Genomic DNA, 21,350 nt, shown 5'->3' with positions numbered 1-21,350 from the left:
AGAATTGCTTTTAATAGTCTAGAAATACACCTCCCTGAAGCTAGTCCCACCATTTTATACATGACGCCATTATGTTTACGTAGGTGGCTAGCAAAATAGCAAGCTGCCAACAGCTGGTATCTTGCAAACATATACTAGATAAAGTAGTACAGTTGGTAATTGTCAGCAAAAGCAGAGTGAGTGGTTATCTGTTGTGACTATTTGTTTTATGCCTAGAGTCTAGTCTTTAGCAACCTACTAACCTGGGGCAAAATAGGAGTCCCATTTCGAACACAAACAAGACAGACGAGAGACAGTCAGCAGCTGTAGTACGCTCGCGTTAGCACGCAACCTCGACAGCAGCTGATTAGCTAGCTACCTTTAGCAATTTGTGCAACATAAAAAAAAAATGTCGGACCTTGAAACCAGCGAAGATCCAACTGTGGTGAAAATGGAGGAGGACGGAGAGGCTAGCACCGAGGAGCAGACGCCGACTGTTGCAGAGGGCGGCCAGGCAGGAGAATCCGAGGGATCAAAGATTGATGCCAGCAAAAACGAAGAGGATGAGGGGTGAGTGAGACCGCTAACTAGCTAGCCTAACGTTAGATAACTGTCGTTCCCTATATGGCTAGCTAGTTAGCTCAGTTTTGAAGAAGGGACAAGTAACTAATTGTTATAATTTTGACATTTCCTCGCATCGTTGGTAAACTTAAATGAGAAATAACTTGAGTTGAATGCCAATACCTAAATATTACAGAGTGCTGATGATGTAGGGATGGATGATCCCTTCAGGGCAGGTCAGTCAGGTCAGCAGCATCACTGTCTCCCTGTTGTTGTGGCTGTTATCCTTCAGTTCTCAGGCGACCAGAACCTTCCATTTTGCTTACATAGACAGACGGTGCTTGCTGGATTTAGAGTTGTGTATGTGAGAAATGGATGTAGAAATATGATCATGCTAGGCAGATACTGGGGTGGCCTAGGGATGCTGTCTCTAGGTACGTTTTAGTGACGACCTGGGAGATGTTAGTTAAATCATCGACTACAAACATACAGCTTGTAAAAGCTACTGCATTATCAGATGATGTATTTGCTAATTGTCATAATCATAGCTATAATGATAACGTTGACCCTAAACCAGGACTTTGGCTATGTTCCCTCTCTAAAGGCTTTAACACTTTCTTTCCTTTCCTTCTTTCCTACTGATGGGTGAAAGGAAAGCATATGAGAAAAGGAAATTATTAGAGAGAATTGGAACACAGCTGCAGTCTGAGAATTTGTATGCAGAATGGAAATATCCGTATCTGTCTCAAAATGCAGGAAAATGTTTGTTGGTGGTCTGAGCTGGGACACAACAAAGAAGGATTTGAAGGATTACTTCTCCAAGTTTGGGGAGGTGGTAGACTGCACCCTGAAGCTTGACCCCATGACAGGCCGGTCCCGAGGGTTCGGCTTTGTTCTGTTTAAAGCAGCTAACAGCGTTGATAAGGTATTCCTGATTGTGTTCAATGGTATTGATCATGCTGGATGATTGTGATAGATTATTTTATATCTATCTCTCTTATATAGTGTGAATATGGTATTACATYTACATTTTAGTCAAATAGCAGAAGCTGTTATCCAGAGCGATTTACAGGAGCAATTAGGATTAAGTGCTCAAGGGCACATCAACAGATTTTTCACCTAGTATGCTCGGGGATTCGAACTAACAATGTTCTGGTTACTGTCCCAGCGCTCTTAACCTCTATAGCATGGCAGCAATGGGATGGGAATCTTTTTTTGTCTATCAGTTTCTTTATTATAATGATGTTTTATCTCTGGCTTGCCTCTGGTAGGTGGTTTTACAGAAGGACCACAAGCTGAATGGGAAGGTGATCGACCCTAAGAAGGCCAAGGCCATGAAGAACAAGGAGCCCATCAGAAAGGTCTTTGTAGGAGGTCTTTCTCCAGACACTCCAGAGGAGAAGATCAGAGAATATTTCGGTGCCTTTGGAGAGGTAGGCTACTACAGTAGACTTACATATATATATATATATTTTTTTAATATTACGTTGTCAGATGTTCTGTAGAGTTTGCTAGCCTGGGTGCCATTTTGAATGATCGGATCAGACCAAACTAGTTAGCGGAACGAGCTGATATTGAGTGTTCGTTTCCTCACGAGTTGACAAGCCTTCTAAACATTGAAACCTTGCTGAATAAGAAGTTATTATATTCCTCTGTTGTCTGTGTGAACAGGTGGAGTCCATTGAGCTCCCCATGGAAACCAAAACCAACAAGAGACGAGGCTTCTGCTTCATCACCTTCAAAGAGGAGGAGAGAGTGAAGAAGATCATGGAGAAAAAGTACCATAATATAGGATTAAGCAAGGTACAGTACATCATGGCTTACCCTGCTAATACTACCCACAGAATATGTTTGGTAGCTCAAAACAAGTTTTACATTGCCTTCAATGCATGTTTTTCGATGGCATTTCCTTGCCAGGTCCAGTTGGTGATCTATTAGTATTATTAATGAGAATACACTGCAGTGTAATGTCAGTCAGAGTTTGACGCTTTAAAGCATGGTTATTGAAATGTTTTATTCCTGTCTTCAGTGTGAGATTAAGGTGGCCATGTCCAAGGAGCAGTACCAGCAGCAGCACTGGGGGGGGGGAGGCAGGGGGGGATACCCCTCCAGGCCTCCCGGCAGACAGGGTAAGTTGGCTGGATAGAATAGGTCGTTTCCTGCACCAATACTTTGCATATATTTAGTAGTACTGTATTACATTTGAGTAATGATATGTATGATGTTGTTTGTTAAATCATATGTTTTTGGTCAATTCAATAATACCAAATGGACAATTTGTTGTATTTCAGGACCCAATCAGAATTGGAACCAGGGATATGGCAACTACTGGAACCAAGGTTACGGCAACAACTACGGCAATTATGGCTACAACAACCAAGGCTACGGTGGCTATGATTACTCTGGTTACAACAACTATTACGGCGGATATGGTGACTACAGCAGTATGTAATCTTTTTGGTGAAGACACACTAAGAAAACAATGTACTTATTAAGTATGTAAATAACGTGTATGTATGGATAATTTGACAATGGACTTTTTTTCTCTTTAATCTTTAATCTTATTGATTAACTGTATGGTTTATATTTGAGTGAAATTCCATCATGCTGTACATGCTGTAAATAAATATAAAAAAATGACATTAAAACCAACAATATTGTTAAAAACGCATTACTTTTATTCATTGTTTTCCGTTTCCTAAATTACTAAATATTCAACACAACAAAGGAAATATGTCATGAAAATCACTGATTTTGAATATGTACTACTATCTTATCTAAGAGCTAGAACTATCATTTACTCATATAATTATGTTTTTTCTGTATGTGTTTGTGTCCAATCAGCAGACCAGCAGGGTGGTTATGGGAAGTCCCCCAGGCGAGGTGGTCACCAAAACAATTACAAGCCGTATTGATGTAACAGAAGTTCCACACACGCAGACAGGTATGTTTTATAAGTCAGCTACAACAAACCTAGAAAAAGTGCAATGTATCTACTTCTGTATAATAATAATAATAAACCCTCATAATGTTTTTCTCTTTATAATTTTTCACAGCACCTGAAAAGTGCTTTACAGTAGTCTTAACATAGAGGCTACAGTCTTTTTTTGGTGAATTATTTCTGCTGCCTCTTATGAGCCATTTTGTAACTGTAAAGTTAACAGGTATAGTACTACTATTACTACAGTAAAATGGATACCAAGAGTTAAGGATTTACAAGGGAAAAGAGAGTGAAAGAGAGAAAATAATAATGTTGTCTCCTAACTCTGACATATACCTTGTTTGTACCTGCCAGCGGAGCTTCCTTGCAGGCCATGAGCTGACCTCCCCGGTACTCTCTGGCCCGCTCAATGCGGACCGGGTACGAGAGGCGTACGCTCTCGAATGCTGCCATTTGGTATGGTCTTCCAACATCCTGTCTCAGCATTGTAAATAAAAACTAAGTGGGACATGTCCGGCTTTGTCCACTTTTTTAATTTTAATTTGTTTAATTTCTGTAATGTGTTTTTTTGTAATGTAAAACTTAAATACAAATTATGTAATTTTAATGACATTTTTTACAGGCCCTTACTCCCCCGTCAAGTAATGGTAAATTACAACATGATACTGAGAAAATAACTATTTACTTTTCAAAGGACACGGCTTTCTCTGGACTTTCCAGTGTCTTTTTCATTCCTAATCATACCTGTAATTCTTGCTTTTCTTTATTTAGCTCTTGTAGCAGTAATAGCCAGTAGTCCATGAGCTAAAACCTGGTTTGTACTTGGATGCTACTGCGTTGGAGAAGTGCGTTATTTTTGTACTTGTATTGTTTGCTTGTGTTACTGACAGCGGTGGGAAAACTTCTCCTTTTAAACGTTAATTTTCCTCTAACAAAATTCTCTTTTTAACCTTTTGAGAAAGTATCAAAGTATCTCTACGTTTCCTGGAAATTTGCATGTAATGATTTCTTTAATGTGTATCTTTTTGACCAATTGAAGGCTTTACTCATTGGTTTTGTATTTGGGCTTTGAACTCTTTAATTTGTCACACTTCAGGATTTCTAGCTTATGGACTAACTTGTTTTTAATTCTTAATTGTAAGACATATTTTTATCTATTGTGTTTTCTTAATGGAAATGGTAAAGACGGGATTCCTTTGACATTTAGTTGTAGCCCYACTAGTGTGCAGTAACCTTCATCATTAACAGTTTGACTTGTTTTGTCTTTTCCAGGATGGAAGATTGAAGGATATCTTGTGAAGGAGCGTTGGCAGACGAAGTGACAGGTTTCAGTCAAGAGTTTCCTTTATTATGGACGGCTTGAGACAGGACACAGTCAGAGTATTCAGTTGATCTACGCACATTGAATTTATGTTCAGTGTTGTATTTCGTTGTTTCTTCTTGCAAAGCTTTTAAAAGTTTCCTATTCGTCTTGTATTGAGTTACACTGTGTGAAAGGAATATATGCAGAATTATATTTAAGAGTTGATTATTCACTTACGCTCAGTGTTATCCCTTTTGTTAAATGTGTATAATATTCTATGTAAATTGCTTTTTGTTAAGGCATAAATTACCATTATTGAAACCCAAATAGGATTAGGATACTTAATTGTTCCCGAGGTGGAAATTTGTCTTCGATAAATAAAATTGGATTGGTCAGGGCCAGAAAATAAATGATTTATATTGCGGTCAAAAGCAAATGCAAATGGGCCCTTAAATAAATCTATATCCTTTATCGTAGTTATCACAAGTAAACATTTTGTTAATATATATTTGACATGGTACACAGAAATATAGAACATTCAGAAATCATCAAAACATTTAAATAAAAAAACGTATCTGAAATTGAAATGGATTGTTTTTTTACAGTGTGAACTGTTTGTTACATTAAGCTTTACCCTTGGACAGTATTATATTGCTAGTGGAGTGTAACTGTATACTGCAATGAAGTGAACTATTGTGGCCACCATTTCTAAAGCAGCAATCACCAGTTGAAACAATAACAAAGCGACTCCCCGCCCCTGTTTCGGTTAAAAGTTGAGGGATGGGGTTGGAGAAATGTAACTACTCAAATTCATAGACAGTGCGATGGATGAAAGGACTGACTATCCATGATATAGCATTTGTAGTTTTAACCATGGTTTGAGGATATAGTGTTTGTTTACATTTACTTTGTTTACAAACATTGAAGTAAAACAAGCTTATATCTTGGGTTCTGATGGTTGAACTAAGCTCATGAGGCATTTATAAGTTATATTCTTCAAGACTCAATGGGTATAAATCACAAAATGTATGTAGCAACTGCAGATTGCCCATTTAAGCACAAATATAAAGCATTCAATGCACCCTAATGCTGTGGGAAGAGGCCCCTTACCTGTATTATTTCTCGTGACAAAAATACACAATCAAATGTATCTACAAAAATTATGAAATGTATGTTATTAAACATCAAATGAACAGATATAATCTAAAAACAATCAAACACATTCCAGGACGCTTATTTACAGAAGTCATAATGTGAAATGTTATATTTCGTCACGTTACTATACACAATCCACCTTGAGCCTTGGGGAGAAGACCAGAATGAAACCACAGTTTCATCAAATTCAAAACATGACTGTTGGTGATCGTGGTTCATCCTATTCCTTTTAGCGAGAATRTAGTACTGTAGGAGTCTGTGAGGCAATTTAACTGGGGATGACACCTGTAGCAAACAGGATGATGAGGATGAGGATGATCAGAACTATCACTCCAATGATGATCATCATCTTGGCGTTCTTCCACCAGTACTTACGGGCTACCCGTGTAGATGTCCTCTGAAAGGAGTCTGCCTGAAAATTCAAGGAATTATGGAAGGTTAAGTCAAATATAATTGGGTTTCAAGCAAGTTTAAGCAGAAACAGACAGGCGAACCAGAATCATATTGGCTGTTCAACACCTTTCTCTAGACTAGAGGAACCACTACTTATCACCTCACCAGGATAAAGGATTAAAAAAATACTATTGTCTTTCTCTTATAATACTTACGGTTGCTTGTAGGTCATGTGTCTTGTCAACCAAGTCATCTAACCTCTCTCCCCTCTCCAGTACTTTGTTGATGTTGTCTTTGAGTATAACTTTAACTTCATTGACTTGGCCCTGCACTGAGTCCATCTTAGAGGAGGCTGGCTGTTGAGAACTGTAGTCAGCCTACAGAGAGGAAGAGGAGAGAATCTGCTCTGAATATTATCAATATATTAGGTATGACATACTGTAACCATAGTTTTCAGAATAACATGACACTTTGCTACTGTAAGATAGACATTTTTATATCCATTTCACCACAGATCATCACACAGATGAAGAGAATGGAAAACCTGTGTTGTCCAGTGGGGAAATGTTAATCTGACTTCGCAAAAAAAACAAGACTCACCCATATCAATTCACACAAATACAGGAGCCAATACACAGGGCAGAATGCAATTCAATAACACTGGGATATACAGTATAATTTGAACATATCTGAAAGCAGGCCAAGCAAATATTGCTCTATCGCTCAGCCTCAGCCATTCCTGTATTGACACTCTCCCGACTAGACAGTTTTTTTCACTTCCTACAAAACAGCTAGGTCACTGCTTTCTTTAGTCCCAAAAGTTATTGGACTGTCAGACATTTACTTACACGGAAGTCACATGTAAATAACTATATTCACAGCCTAGCCTGCCTGACCCTGTTGTTTATAGTCTTTGTTCCTTTAATACCACTGCTCTACTCACCTTAGTGCTTATAGTTCAGATCATTAGTGTGCCCTCAAGGCATATGACTGCCTCACATTCACAGCTTCCACATGACAAAAGTAAATACACTTACCATGTCAGAACAAATTAATTTATCCACAAAACAAAGAACTACTCCACTTCAGAGGGTAAATGTTTCACAAAGATGTATTATCCAGACAAATTACTAGCATAGTAAATAAAGTAGAGACAAGTARAATCTGCTTCAGACAGCTGTAGGTTGAGACACAGACGAACAGGCAGGTACAGACACAGGTTCCACACAGCGCTGCCCCTCCCTGTAGTTACACATTAACTACTTCTGCTGCACTGGAGCTCTACCATTGGCCCGACGTTAGTCACTCATCTCTTTACATAGAACTAGGATTAGTAGAATTGAGATTGCTCTGAAACCCCCCAGATGTCCATGGTCCACCCCATAGTGCACGTATAGCACTTGAGATAGAAACAAGATTTGGAGAAATTACATGACAAGCTGATCTTCTGAATTTGAATGCCCATTCTACCTATTCTGATTCTATGTGTCTTTGGGACATACCATCAGCTGTCCTAGCACCTGATGCAGGTCAGCGCTGGGCAAAGGTCACTTTATTTATCAAGGGGCTGTTAGCAAAGGAACTGCAGATCTGGAAGGCAATAAAAAGTGAAGTCACTTGCTTGCTACATAAGCTACATCTGATTTCATAAGAATGCTAAATAGTTAGTTAAATAGTTACCCGGACTATCTGCATGGACTCTTTTTGCTCTAACTTTTTTGATTAATCACATACTYTGCTGCTACTGTCTACTATCTGTTACTTTATTCCTATTCATATGCACATATCTACCTCAATGATGTACCTTGTACCCTTGCACATTGACTCGGTACTGGTATCCCCTGTACTGTATAGCCACGTTATCGTTCCTCATTGTGTATCTATTATTACTTGTATTATTACGTGTTTTATTTGATTATTTCTCTATTTTCTTTCTCTCTGCAATGTTGGGAAGGGCCCGTCAGTAAGCATTTCACTGTTAGTCCACACTTGTTATTTATGAAGCATGTGACTAATACAATTTGATTTGATTTCCWTGGCTGGCCATGTTGTTCAGATCTCTCTGTTCCAAACATGAGGCTAGTACCAGGAAGAGGAGGGCATACACTTTATTTATGGAAATAAGCTCCACTCTTGTTATTCTAAAGAGACAGATATTACCTCCCTCAAAGGGAGGAGGCTGGGTTTCTGTACAGCATTTTGTGACATCAGTTGATGTAAGAAGGGCTTTATAAATACATTTGATTGATTGATTSAAATAAATTCTTAATCTGTGCTGTAGTGTTCTTCTTGTTTGGACAACTGTCCTTTTTCGGGAGGAATTATTGCTTGCTTTGTGAGATGATGAACTAACCTCGTATTATGTAGCATCAGTTTGCAGCCAGTTCACTCATTTCACTGTCACTGCAGTTATCTTTGTCCATCTGATACAATGYTGCCCCTACCTTGAACAACTGTGCCTGTCACTGCTACTTTGTGACAACTCAATTCATCTAGACCTATGTTGGATTAGAAAAGCTATTTATAAACAGTTTTAAAACATTATTKTAGCCTACATTGTGTTAGCTAGCAAAATGGCTAGGCCGTTAAACCCTGGCTGGCTGTTGATGTCTTAGGTCAGTCAGGGTTCTCAAATCCTGTTCCTGGAGAAATACCTTCCTGTAGRTTTTCGGCTCCAACCCCAGTTGTAACTAACYTGACTCAGTTTATCAACCAGCTAATTATCTAACCAGATGCGCTAGATTAGGGTTGGAGTGAAAACCTACAGGATTGTGGCTCTACACAAACAGAGTTGATGCAAAGCAGGGCATACCAGCTAAACTTTTTGAAAAKGGCTAGTTCACTTTCTCATCCATAAATGCATCTCAAGTGCAAATACGGTACAGCAGCTCAAATCGGCAGAATGCGGACATTGTTATTAAGAAGGACGTCTACCACGCTACAAGAATTATTTTGATCACACTTCATCAWTTTAAATATTATGGGGACACCTATACGTTTGGCAGCCAAGCACGAGTTGTCAGTATAGGCTATTATTGTCAAACGGTGAAATATCTTAACGCCTAGAATAAAACCTCCAGGCGTCCATCATAATAGTCAATTCAATTTAAAAAAATCCGAATTACAGGGAGCAGCTTGGAAAAACTATTCATGTGTGAATCATCCTCTGGAATAACGCACACGCTTGGATAATTAAGCGATAAGGCCCGAGGGGGTGTGGTATATGGCCAATATACCATGGCTGAGGGTTGTTCTTATGCATGACACGGAGTGTCTGGATACAGCCATTRGCAGTGGTATATTGGCCATAAAGGTTAAATAAATAAAATATACCACAATCCCCCCCCCCATCAAAGCAGTAAAAATACATGTTTTGTCATACACATGTTATATGGTCTGATATACCACGCTGTCGGCCAATCAGCATTCAGGACTTGAACCACCCAGTTCATAATAATTACATAACCAACATCTCTAGTATTACCCGTCCAATAGGGCTATAACATGGCACACAATAGGCAGCGTGGAGTGCGCCGTGGGATCAGTCAAGGCTGAACAGCAGGAATATAACTGAGATATTGTAGTTCTTACACATCACCTTCTATATTCAAACAGGATAGGCCTTTTATAGACTAAATTGATGAGCAAATGGGCAGCATCGAGCAAATGGGCAGCATCATGCACATGTCAGTCCTCTAGAACGCAAATGTGTAGTCTTCCTAGTAGGACTCTGCAATAATGAAGTGGTGTGTACGTGTTTGCACAACCGTTTCAGCGTGTTTTGGGAGTCGGGCAAGAGTAGATTCCTTCGACTCCAACCACAGGAGTCGGAATCGACTCCAACAATCCTRGAGTCGTGCATCACTATACATTTCCAGTAGGCGGCGCTAAATCAGAAGCAAAACTTAAAATATTGTCGMCTACTGTAGATTAATCATTAGTCGATACGATAGTAAGTAGCCTATATATATAGCATCTGTTTCAGTTCTAACTTCAAATTCAACAAGCTTTTGATTGTAGCACTTGTTCAACCGACCAACTGAAGATGAATCCCAGCGGCAACAGACCCAGTGGGAAAACATTCCTTTTTACATCGGAGTCAGTTGGAGAGGGACATTCTGGTTGGTGGTTACTTTCCATGGGTTTATAGTCTATATTGTATCTAATGTTGTTGTACGAGTGTAGCACCTTTAGCCTACTGAACTATCACACGTAGCTTTACTCGTGCATGACATGTGCTCTTTCTCTGTTATGGATGTCAGTTTGAGGGCTAATACCAGTATTGCATACTGTTAAGCATGGATAGTAGTGTCTGTTTTTATTGTCGGATCGTGCTTACTGTTTAAACTGGGACACACTCTTTTCACGCCACCTCGATACAGCTACGACCGGACGTGATTTTCGTTGGAGGTTATGGAGGATTATTGCTAACCTTGAACCTAATAACCATAACCTGCTGTGTAAATTCACCTAACCTGCTACGAAAAAGTCACTTCCGGTCGTAGCTGTATCGAAGTGTCGTGAAGCGAGTGTTTCTCGTGTAAACTTTCACTTCTACATGCGCATCTGCAGTAGTAAGCTCGCAAGACTTTCAGATGATTGTACGATGTTACATCATCTGCAGGGCTTTGGAAAAATGTCTGTCCACCCACTTCAGTCTGGGTCCATACTATCCGGGAACCTTGGGACGTCCCTACCCTAAATCCTAACCTTAACCCTACCCTTACCCAACCTTAACCATTTTAAATGTCAACTTCAATGGGGTAGGGATGTCCTAAGGTTCCCAGATAGCATGGACCCTTCAGTTTTGGGTGGATTCACAATAGTTTTAAAGCTAACTTCCTGCAATTCTACACATTTTGCCATGACTTATGCCAGAGTGAGAGTGACTAACAAAATCAATGGGGGCCCCATGGAGGTCAGGGCCCCTGGGCACCTGTCCTGCGTGCCTGGTTGGTATTTGGCCATGATTACTACAAGTTTAGATAGCTGGCTAGACAAATTTACCAATAAATAAAAAAWTTGCTTAGCTGACGATGCTAATTGAGTGAATGTCAGTGACTAAAATAACAAGAGAAAAATTGCTGATGCACAACTACATTTCGAACTTGCACCTTGTGTATTCTACTATTCTAACTCTCAACAGTAAGTTGAGACCCCGACTGAGTTCCTAAAAAAACAAACAAATATGTGATTTGTTTTTTGGTCAGAGGGCCCCCCTAATGGCCTAGGGCCCTAAGCGACTGCTTATGGCGCTTACGCCTGGAGCYGGCCCTGCTATAGAGAGCCATAGTAATGGTGTATTTTTGTAGGCACTAACTCCATCACGTTTTGTTGCCCAAAGCCTATGGAGAAATTAATGGGATTTTGGGATAAACTCCCAAAATAAGGTCTGTGGTAAGCACAGGCTTAGGAGATCTTATACGTTTTGTTCCATGAGCTAATCTTCATCAGCTAATGTCCCTTTTTTGTGCATTTTGAAGCATTTATTCAATCAAAACAAGCACATAAAGGMTTCATAGTTTATTAAGGTCATGTTAACTGACTGATATGATCTCATAGAACAAAATGTAGATCTCATAAGCCTGTGTGAACCTCAGACCTAATTTTCGTAATTTATCCCATTCTTGCCCCATTAATTTCCCCCAGAGGAATGGCTGAACGAACCAGAGGTAACTAATTTCTGTTTTTTAGGACTACAAACTGGCGAGCTCTCAAGTAGCTTTGTATGAATGCAAATGACTTTACATTAATTACTGTCACACAGAATATATATATATTTTTTAGCACTTATGATATCAATATTTATTAAACCATATCATTTTTCCCCAGACAAAATGTGTGACCAAATAAGTGATGCTGTCCTTGATGCATACCTAACTCTGGACCCTGACTCCAAAGTGGCTTGTGGTAAGTTTGTCCAGTTTTACATTCTCTAAAGCTCTTATATGTTAATAGACAAACAAGACTTTAACAATCATTGTTTTTCATTATTTCATATCTGAATGACCTTTCACCTCAACATTACYGAACTCTTTCTGCACTAGAAACTGTTACGAAGACGGGTATGATCATGCTGTGTGGAGAGGTCACCTCCAAGGGTGTAGTGGACCTCGTGGAGGTGGTCAGGAACACCGTTAAGAAGATTGGTTACGATCACTCCTCCAAAGGTACAGTCACTCACAGAGCAGATTTAGCCTCAGCCATGGTTAYCAGCCTGTTCATGCATTTAGCAGTGGTACATCTAATCTGTGCAAGAAAACATCCACAATTTATTTAGAAAATATAGTAAATTGGTTTTGACTGATACAGCATGAGGTGAATGACTAAGTGAAAGCGACTTATATGTAAGGCCGGTGTTTCTTCCAGGATTTGATGATAAGATGCAACTGTGTAACTGTCTGCTTCTATTTGACTACTGTCTCCTACACTACATGTTGTGACTTACAGTGTAGGATCTTAATTTGAGGCAATTTGCTACAGCAAGAAAATTGTCCTGCAGCAACAAGAAATGTGAATTATTATGTGGAATATAATTCATGGATATTTTTGTAGGTGTTGATACATTTTTCGTTAGGGAAAATCAATTCTGAAATTTTGAAAGTCGAAATTAAAACTTTAGAACCTTTTTTAAAGCTAAAATACACTACAAGTTTGCAGCAACAAAAGAGTGATCTAATGAAGATAGTACATCTGTAAGGTCCATGTGCTAATGGATCATTCCTATTTCTTTTTATCTTGTCAAGGCTTGAGATTGTCAAGGCCAAACAAGGAAATTAATCGTTCTAGTTGAAAACGGAAATCGGATATCAGCTTATTTTCTCGTTTATGGTGTCCAAATTCGGCATCGAGTAACAGAAAACAAATAACAACATTTATCCAATTTTTCGTTTAATTCATACCTGGAAGTACACGCCGCCTAATATAATATTCACAGTGCATAGCAGGTGTTTGCTTAGTCTGGGTTGAGCTGCAGTGTCGGCAGCAGAGTGCTGGGGACGAACAAAATCTGAATACAAGCTTTGGGTGGATAGGCAATGGCATGGCAAGAGAGATTGGGGTTGTTTGGGAGGGAGTTTATCCCCTCAGTGGTTCTTCCTGCTATTCTACCTTGGTTTCTCCCTCAGCCAGTGATATATCTAGGGTTGCTTGAGAGGCTAAGAGCTGTTGAGGAAGGAGTAGATTCAGTTGTAAGTGACCATTTAAGAACACAGTACTATGCTTTCTTGAATATATTCACAGATGGATCTAAGGACCCTAAAACAGGGAGGACAGGTGCAGCTTTTGGTGTTCCTGAGTTTAAGGTGGCAGTGACAAAAAGAGCCACGGATCATTTATCTGTTTACACAATGGAGTTGTTGGCCATACTATTGGCTGCAGAGTGGGTGGAGGAGGTGAGGCCAGACAGGGTAGTCATCTGCTCTGACTCCTGTGCAGCACTGATGAGCTTAAATTAATTTGTGTCTCAGAGCAGACAGGATGTGTTGTATGAGGTTTTGCAGTGCTTGTATAGCGTGAGACAGATCGTGGTATTTGTGATGTTCCTCTGGGTACCAGCTCATATGGGAGTAGAGGGGAATGAGGAGGTGGATGTTATCACTAAGCAGGCTCTTAAAGATCCTAATGTTGAGATGGAATTGTCAATCAGTAAAGCAGAAGCCAAAAGGTTAATAAGAACAGTGGTTAAAAACAAATGGCAAGAGTTGTGGAATCAGGGAGAGAAAGGGAAGACCCCTGTATAAGATCCAGGAACAGGGAGAGTAAGGGAAGACCCCTGTATAAGATCCAGGAACAGGGAGAGAATGGGAAGACCCCTGTATAAGATCCAGGAACAGGGAGAGAAAGGGAAGACCCCTGTATAAGATCCAGGAACAGGGAGAGTAAGGGAAGACACCTGTATAAGATCCAGGAACAGGTGGGGACAGGTAGGTCCTCAGGCCGAGAGAGAAGGGTCACAAGGCTGAGACTGGGACACACAAGGCTAAATAGTACATTGAAATTCGCAGGGAAACATTCGACTGGGGTGTGTGATCATTGTCAGGAGGAGATGGAGACAGTTGATCATGTTCAGTTTCAGTGCAAGGAATATGTGAGGGAAAGGGAGTGATTGTTATTAGATTTGAGGAATAACGGGGTTAAGTGAACTGGGGAAATCTTCAGGGGCTGTAGYTTAGGGAGATGAGATTATTGGGTATGATTTAGACCTTCACTGTCTCTGGTCCACACTCCAGTCAATTTGGTGRCGCTAATGCACCTGAAAGTTGGTTGCCAACCRCCATATAAAATCCACAGAAGAAGAAGCAGGAGTAGAGCGCTCGTCAAAGGAGTCAGCTCATGGGTGACGACGGATGTTGAATACATGAAGAGAATTCCTGGTGTGGTTGGTGCCCGGTGTCTGACCCGCTGGGTGAATGGGGAAAAAGAAGGAAGTCTGTCGGTCCTGTTGTTTTTTTGATAAAGAGCAAATACCTACGCATGTGAAGCTTGATTATGTAAGATACGCCATAAGAACTTTCGTCCAAAAAACACTGTGGTGTAAGAATTGTAAAGGATTTGGCCATGTTTCAAGTGTGTGCAGACGAACAGAGTATAGTGAAGAACGGTGTGTAGAAGGAGAACGGTGTTGCAATTGTGGTAGGGATCATGTTCCTGGAGTGCCCTGTAAGGGTGAAGGAAATTGAGGTGGCAAGTGTTAAAACTCTGAGATATGTGGGATGCTAGCGTCCCACCTCAACAACAGCCAGTGAAATTGCAGGGCGCCAAATTCAAAACAACAGAAATCCCATAATTAAAATTCCTCAAACATACAAGTATTATACACCATTTTAAAGATAAACTTCTTGTAAATCCAACCACAGTGTCCAATTTCAAATAGGCTTTACGGCGAAAACACACCAAACGATTATGTTAGGTCAGCACCTAGTCACAGAAAACCATACAGCCATTTTCCAGCCAAGGAGAGGGCTCACAAAAGTCAGAAATAGCGATTAAATGAATCACTAACCTTTGATGATCTTCATCAGATGGCACTCACAGGACTTCATGTTACACAATACATGTGTGTTTTGTTTGATAAAGTTCATCTTTATGTCCAAAAACCTCATTTGAAATTGGTGTGTTATGTTCAGAAATGCATTGTCTCAAACAAACAKCTGGTGAAAGTGCAGAGAGCCACATCAAATTACAGAAATACTCAAAATAAACATTGATAAAAGATACAAGTGTTATGCATGGAATTATAGATAAACTTCTCCTTAATGCAACCGCTGTGTCAGATTTCAAACAGGCTTTACGGCGAAAGCACACCTTGCGATTATTTTAGGTCAGCACCTAGCCACAGAAAAACATACAGCCATTTTCCAAAGAAGGAGAGGTGTCACAAAAGTCAGAAATAGCGTTATAAATATTCACTTACCTTTGATGATCTTCATCGGAATGCACTCCCAGGAATCCCAGTTCCACAMTAAATGTTTGTTTTGTTCGATAAAGTCCATCATTTATGTCCAAATACCTCCTTTTTGTTCGCGCATTTAGCCCAGTAATCCAAATGCTCAATGCACGATCGCTTAGTTCAGACAAAGTCAAAAAAGTTATATTACAGTTCGTAGAAACATGTCAAACGATGTATAGAATCAATCTTTAGGATGTTTTTATCATAAATCTTCAATAATGTTTCAACCGGACAATTCCTCTGTCTTTAGAAAGGAAAAGGAACGCTAACTCTCACGGGCGGGCGCCTGACTGAGCTCATGGCAATCTGCCAGACACCTGACTCAAACAGCTCTTATTCTCTCCCCCTTCACAGTAGAAGCCTGAAACAAGGTTCTAAAGACTGTTGACATCTAGTGGAAGCCTTAGGAAGTGCAATATGACCCCATAGACACTGTATATTCGATAGGCAATGACTTGAAAAACTACAAACCTCAGATTTCCCACTTCCTGGTTGGATTTTTTCTCAGGTTTTTGCCTGCCATATGAGTTCAGTTATACTCACAGACATCATTCAAACAGTTTTAGAAACTTCTGAGTGTTTTCTATCCAAATCTACTAATTATATGCATATTCTAGCTCTTGGGCCTGAGTAGCAGGCAGTTTACTCTGGGCACCTTATTATCCAAGCTACTCAATACTGCCCCCCCAGTCCCAAAGAAGTTAAAGCAGTCGAATCGCTTATGCGGAGGCGATTAAAATAATTGAGAAACAAGTGATGCTAGTGAAGATATAGTAGTGGATACACCACAGCCTGAAGTAAATGTTTGCTGCCAGACAGAATAAAACCTGTGTGTCTTTAAAAAGGAGATTTTTTTTGGCATTCATTGCCACAGTTAGAAACTGTAGAGCACAAAGAACTCAAAAAAACTGGACATTATTGTGGCTGTGGCAGAAAAGTTTTTGGGACTCAAGGATTTTACATTGAAGACTTGCAAGAGGTACTGGCGCGGGAAGACCTGCCCTGGTACTGGCGCGGGAAGACCTGTTCCCCTTGAGCCTGTGTAGGGATCAGATCTGTTTCATTAATTTATTTTTAACAGAAAAGTTGTTATATTTTATTATTTTTTGGGGGGGAATCCTGTTTCCATCCCGTGTAGTTGGTGTCGGGATGCACATTAAATTGTGTGGTCGCCAAGATGCCGTAGAAGACGTTTCGGGCAGGACAGAGAAAGGATTAAACAATTTTGTGACAGCCAGGAAGATACAACTTGGAATGKTAGCTAAGATGCTTAACTTATCATGAAGTTAGCATGCCAATAGGACGAACTCCACAACAACTGAACATAGTTGGCTTGCACCRCCTGGATAGCTAGCRTTAGCCGGCTAACGTTACTGCTGACTAGTAGCAGGCTGGCTAGCTAGCCCTACCTGGCTACTGGCTATAGTCATGCTCGCTAGTAGTAGYTAGTKGAAGTAAGWTAGTCYCTCGACCAGCTACAAGATGAAACTGCCCGGCCAGAGGTACCTGCTGCAGAAAGGTGAGATTTCTACAGTACTTTCTGTAGCTAATTTAGCTAGATAGTCTGTCTGGCTGGTGCTTATTGACTGAGTAGGCTAATAAYGAACTGCAGTTATTGTGAATGGTTACCCATCTGGCCCTTTGCATAGCTATTTCTTACACATTCAATACAACTATATCCAGTTAGCTAYAGTCAATGCTGATATTGTGTGTGTATATGTGGGGGGGGGGGCAGAATGTGCCTGCAAAAGGACAGACGGCATCTGAGTAGATCATCAACTTCATCCAGTTACATCAGCCAATASAGTAAGTTACAATCGGGGTCTGCCCTGACAGTCCTGACGAACGACGGAGAGGACTACATCTTCACCACGGCAAACAGATCCCTCTGTCCAGACCTTCAGTTCTGTTACCGGTAAGTTAGGGAAGGTGCCTAAGAAACTGGGTGATATTTTTAGAATTCAGGACAGTCTTGTGTTATGATGATTATCATAATTTCCTTTTGTATCGTGGTAATTTTTACAGTATTAGTAGTGAACCGGTGTAGGAAGTTATGRACACATCGTTGTGCTAMTTTTASCTTTTGCACAGATTGTACCACAGTGTGTTCAGGCAGGCATATGGGGAACAGAATGGGCCTGAGAGGCATGTTGAGGAGTATAATCTTAGGTGCTGGCGATATCTGCGCCAAGATGTTTGAGAAGCTCTGTAGGAACCCCTCGCGTGGCTATCTACTCCCCACTGATGAAGCATGTTCATCAGGCCAGACACAGTGAGAAGCTCTGTAGAACCCCTCACGTGGCTATCTACTCCCCACTGATGAAGCATGTCATCAGGCCAGACACAGTGAGAAGCTCTGTAGGAACCCCTCACGTGGCTATCTACTCCCACATGATGAAGGTGTTCATCAGGCCAGACACAGTGAGAAGCTCTGTAGGAACCCCTCACGTGGCTATCTACTCCCCACTGATGAAGCGTGTTCATCAGGCCAGACACAGTGAGAAGCTCTGTAGGAACCCTCACGTGGCTATCTACTCCCCACTGATGAAGCGTTCATCAGGCCAGACACAGTGAGAAGCTCTGTAGGAACCCCTCACGTGGCTATCTACTCCCCACTGATGAAGCGTTCATCAGGCCAGACACAGTGAGAAGCTCTGTAGGAACCCCTCACGTGGCTATCTACTCCCCACTGATGAAGCATGTTCATCAGGCCAGACACAGTGAGAAGCTCTGTAGGAACCCCTCACGTGGCTATCTACTCCCCACTGATGAAGCTGTTCATCAGGCCAGACACAGTGAGAAGCTCTGTAGGAACCCCTCCGTGGCTATCTACTCCCCACTGATGAAGCATGTTCATCAGGCCAGACACAGTGAAAGCTCTGTTAGGAACCCCTCACGTGGCTATCTACTCCCCACTGATGAAGCATGTTCATCAGGCCAGACACAGTGAGAAGCTCTGCTTTATTGATTTCTCTGGGAACATGGAACAAGAGAACTGYAGAGTTTTYTTTTMTTTTTTCTCTTACCCACATCTGTGCTGGYGGTCTCCCCCTTGGGGTTATCCTGATTCAGTCTGAGGATGAGGCCACAATCCTCCTGGAGTGCCTTCAACTGTTGAAGGACATCCTTAGGGAGAATGCATTTGCAGGGAGTGGTCAGGCTGATCCTCGCCTCATTACAGATGACTGCAAGGCAGAGAGGGGAGCATTAGGGAGGCCATTTCCAGGGTCCAAACTGCTCCTCTGCACCTTCCACCTACTCCAGGCAGTGTGGCTGTGGAGAGAGGAGTAGACCTGAGAGACAGGCAGACCCTCTTCGCTGTCCCAAAGACATCATGTATGACAGGGAAGAGATGGTTGAGCCCCTCTATCAGCAGGCAGATCAAAACACATTTGTAGCCAGGTTAGTGTAGTATAACAGTATAATGAGGTGTAGTCTATTAACTTATGCTTTATTCTCAGTAACTTTTCAGTTTTAGTATTTTCTAATTGAAATTTACCCAGTCCTTGTTTGGGATATGTTGTTATTTGGGATACATTTTCCCTTTTATAGTTTGTAACCAGTATGTGATAGTTCAAGTACATATTTTACTCAAATTACAGGTACAAGAAATTCACGACCTACTTCCATCAACTGTTCAGTCGTCTAGAGTGTTGAGCAGTCAGCTATCGGGAGGAGCTGCCAACCTGAGGGAGTGACACCAATAAGGCAGCATGCGAATCCTTCAGGGTAAAATCCTCCAGAGGACAAAAGTGTTAAATCTCCCTGCGCCTGGAGGTTTACTATGAGGCACGGGTGACTGACGTTGTCCTTGGCCGCTGGGAAACGTTCCAGCACTCACATCTTCTGGCCCAGGATAGTAGCGTCAACCCATCTGACATCGAGCAGGTAAATAGTGATGAATACAGGTTTGTAATAGATTTTTTTAAAATATTATGTGGTCTTTTATTATTTGTTGTATCGTCTATTATAAGTTGTCTATCTTCTCTCTCCTAATGTCTGTCAGGTGTGGGGAGAAGCAGTACAGGGTGAAGGGTACCACACCAGGCCAGACCTATACTGTGGACATGCATTTGTCCAGTAGGGCTCACGGGAGCTCCATGCAGACACCAGGCTGCTGTGGTCCAGATATACAAATGCCTGTCCAGCAACTTCCTCCTGACATCATCGGAGATGAGGGATGAGTTGCTGAAGACAACAGGAGGTAAAAAAGGGGCAATTTTATTGTTGTTTATGGTTACACAATCATTTTCATGTGAATATTTGATGTACCAAAGCAGATTGCTGAAGTTGATTAAATATCTCTTACAGCAGTAATACCTCTGTATTTTCTGCAGCCACTGAGACAGCCCAGTCAGTCACTAGAGGGTGAGAACAGCCCAGTCAGTCACTAGAGGGTGAGAACAGCCCAGTCAGTCACTAGAGGGCGTTGTGGGGGAGGAAGCAGAGTACAGGGTTGAAGGGCTCCACACCAGGCCAGACCTATACTGTGGACATGCATTGTCTAGTAGGCTCACGGGAGCTCCATGCAGACACCAGGCTGCTGTGGTCCAGATATACAAATGCCTGTCCAGCAACTTCCTCCTGACATCATCGGAGATGAGGATGAGTTGCTGAAGACAACAGGAGGTAAAAAAGGTGGCAATTTTATTGTTGTTATGTTACACAATCATTTTCATGTGAATATTTGATTACCAAAGCAGATTGCTTAAGTTTGATTAATATCTCTTACAGCAGTATACCTCTGTATTTCCCGCCACTGAGACAGCCATCAGTCACTAGAGAGGTGAGAACAGCCCAGTCAGTCACTAGAGGGTGAAACAGCCCAGTCAGTCCACTAGAGGTGAGAACAGCCCAGTCAGTCACTAGAGGGTGAGAACAGCCCCAGTCAGTCACTAGAGGGTGAAACAGCCCAGTCAGTCACTAGGTTGACACAGCCAGGGTGAACAGCAGTCATCACTAGAGGGTGAGAACAGCCCAGTCAGCTACTAGAGTAGTAGAACAGCCAGTCAGTCACTAGAGGGTGAGAACAGCCCAGTCAGTCACTAGAGGGTGAGAACAGCCCAGTCAGTCATAGAGTGAGTAACAGCCCAGTCAGTCACTAGAGGTAAACACCCAGTCAGTCACTAGATGGAGAACAGCCCAGTCAAGTCACTAGAGTGTGATAACACCCGTTCAGCACTAGAGGGGTGAGAACAGCCCAGTCAATCACTAGAGGTATGAAACAGCCCAGTCAGTCACTAGAGATGAGACAGCCCTATCAGTCACATGAGGTGAGAACAGCCCATCATCACTAAGGTGAGAACAAGCCCAGTCATCATCTAAGGTGATAAAGCCACGGAGTGAGAAGCAGTCACTGAACAGCTCAGTCGTCTTTAGATGGAGTGAGAACAGCCACTGAGACAGCTCAGTCAGTCTTTAGATGGAGTGAGAACAGCCACTGAGACAGCCCATCGACTTTAGATTGGTTGAGTGTAGAACAACCCATAGACAGCTCAGTCAGTCTTTAGAGTGTGATGAAACAGCCACTAGACAGCCAGTCATCTTTAGTGGTGATTTGAAATCAT

The 21,350-nt window shown here is 41.4% G+C and overlaps 3 protein-coding genes across 13 annotated transcripts in view; 2 read left to right on the top strand and 1 right to left on the bottom strand.

Moving 5' to 3' along the window:
• The first annotated feature begins 388 nt into the window (after nucleotides 1-388).
• On the top strand, nucleotides 389-5,365 carry hnrnpd (heterogeneous nuclear ribonucleoprotein D). Of its 8 annotated transcripts, none has more exons than XR_002879491.2 (8): nucleotides 389-549; nucleotides 1,297-1,465; nucleotides 1,812-1,973; nucleotides 2,212-2,343; nucleotides 2,570-2,669; nucleotides 2,832-2,984; nucleotides 3,385-3,937; nucleotides 4,754-5,365. XR_002879491.2 is itself a non-coding variant. In XM_024011440.2 (8 exons), exons 1-7 carry the CDS (start codon nucleotides 389-391, stop codon nucleotides 3,453-3,455), a joined length of 948 nt encoding a protein of 315 aa, XP_023867208.1. In that variant the 3' UTR covers nucleotides 3,456-3,484; nucleotides 4,754-5,365. The 8 variants fall into 8 exon arrangements, 6 of the variants coding, with proteins under 6 accessions (XP_023867208.1, XP_023867207.1, XP_070305644.1 ...); XR_002879490.2 differs by having other exon boundaries at nucleotides 3,385-4,326; XM_024011440.2 differs by having other exon boundaries at nucleotides 3,385-3,484.
• si:ch73-234b20.5 (vesicle-associated membrane protein 8) lies at nucleotides 4,804-7,559 on the bottom strand. Its single transcript, XM_024011437.2, has 3 exons — nucleotides 7,370-7,559; nucleotides 6,548-6,709; nucleotides 4,804-6,351 (listed from the first exon to the last, which is right to left on the bottom strand). Exons 1-3 carry the CDS (start codon nucleotides 7,370-7,372, stop codon nucleotides 6,208-6,210), a joined length of 309 nt encoding a protein of 102 aa, XP_023867205.1. The 5' UTR covers nucleotides 7,373-7,559; the 3' UTR covers nucleotides 4,804-6,207.
• A 2,652-nt stretch (nucleotides 7,560-10,211) lies between these two features.
• Nucleotides 10,212-21,350, top strand: part of mat2al (methionine adenosyltransferase II, alpha-like) — a 50,357-nt gene continuing 39,218 nt past the window's right edge. The window contains exons 1-3 of one of the 4 annotated variants that reach the window (XM_024011514.2): nucleotides 10,212-10,453; nucleotides 12,165-12,242; nucleotides 12,380-12,502. In XM_024011514.2, coding sequence (XP_023867282.1) covers nucleotides 10,378-10,453; nucleotides 12,165-12,242; nucleotides 12,380-12,502 — 277 coding nt within the window. In that variant the 5' untranslated portion in view covers nucleotides 10,212-10,377. Of the gene's footprint in view, nucleotides 10,454-12,164; nucleotides 12,243-12,379; nucleotides 12,503-15,394; nucleotides 17,699-17,773; nucleotides 17,978-18,130; nucleotides 19,672-19,789; nucleotides 19,988-20,322; nucleotides 20,413-21,350 lie in introns of those variants that run through there. The other 3 variants (XM_024011515.2, XM_070449540.1, XM_024011516.2) reach the window with 3 other exon arrangements.

This window comes from Salvelinus sp. IW2-2015, linkage group LG20, assembly GCF_002910315.2.
Source record: "Salvelinus sp. IW2-2015 linkage group LG20, ASM291031v2, whole genome shotgun sequence".
Taxonomy (NCBI): domain Eukaryota; kingdom Metazoa; phylum Chordata; class Actinopteri; order Salmoniformes; family Salmonidae; genus Salvelinus; species Salvelinus sp. IW2-2015.
The sequence above is the reverse complement of the archived record's forward strand: the minus strand, read 5'-3'. Positions and strand labels throughout refer to the sequence as shown.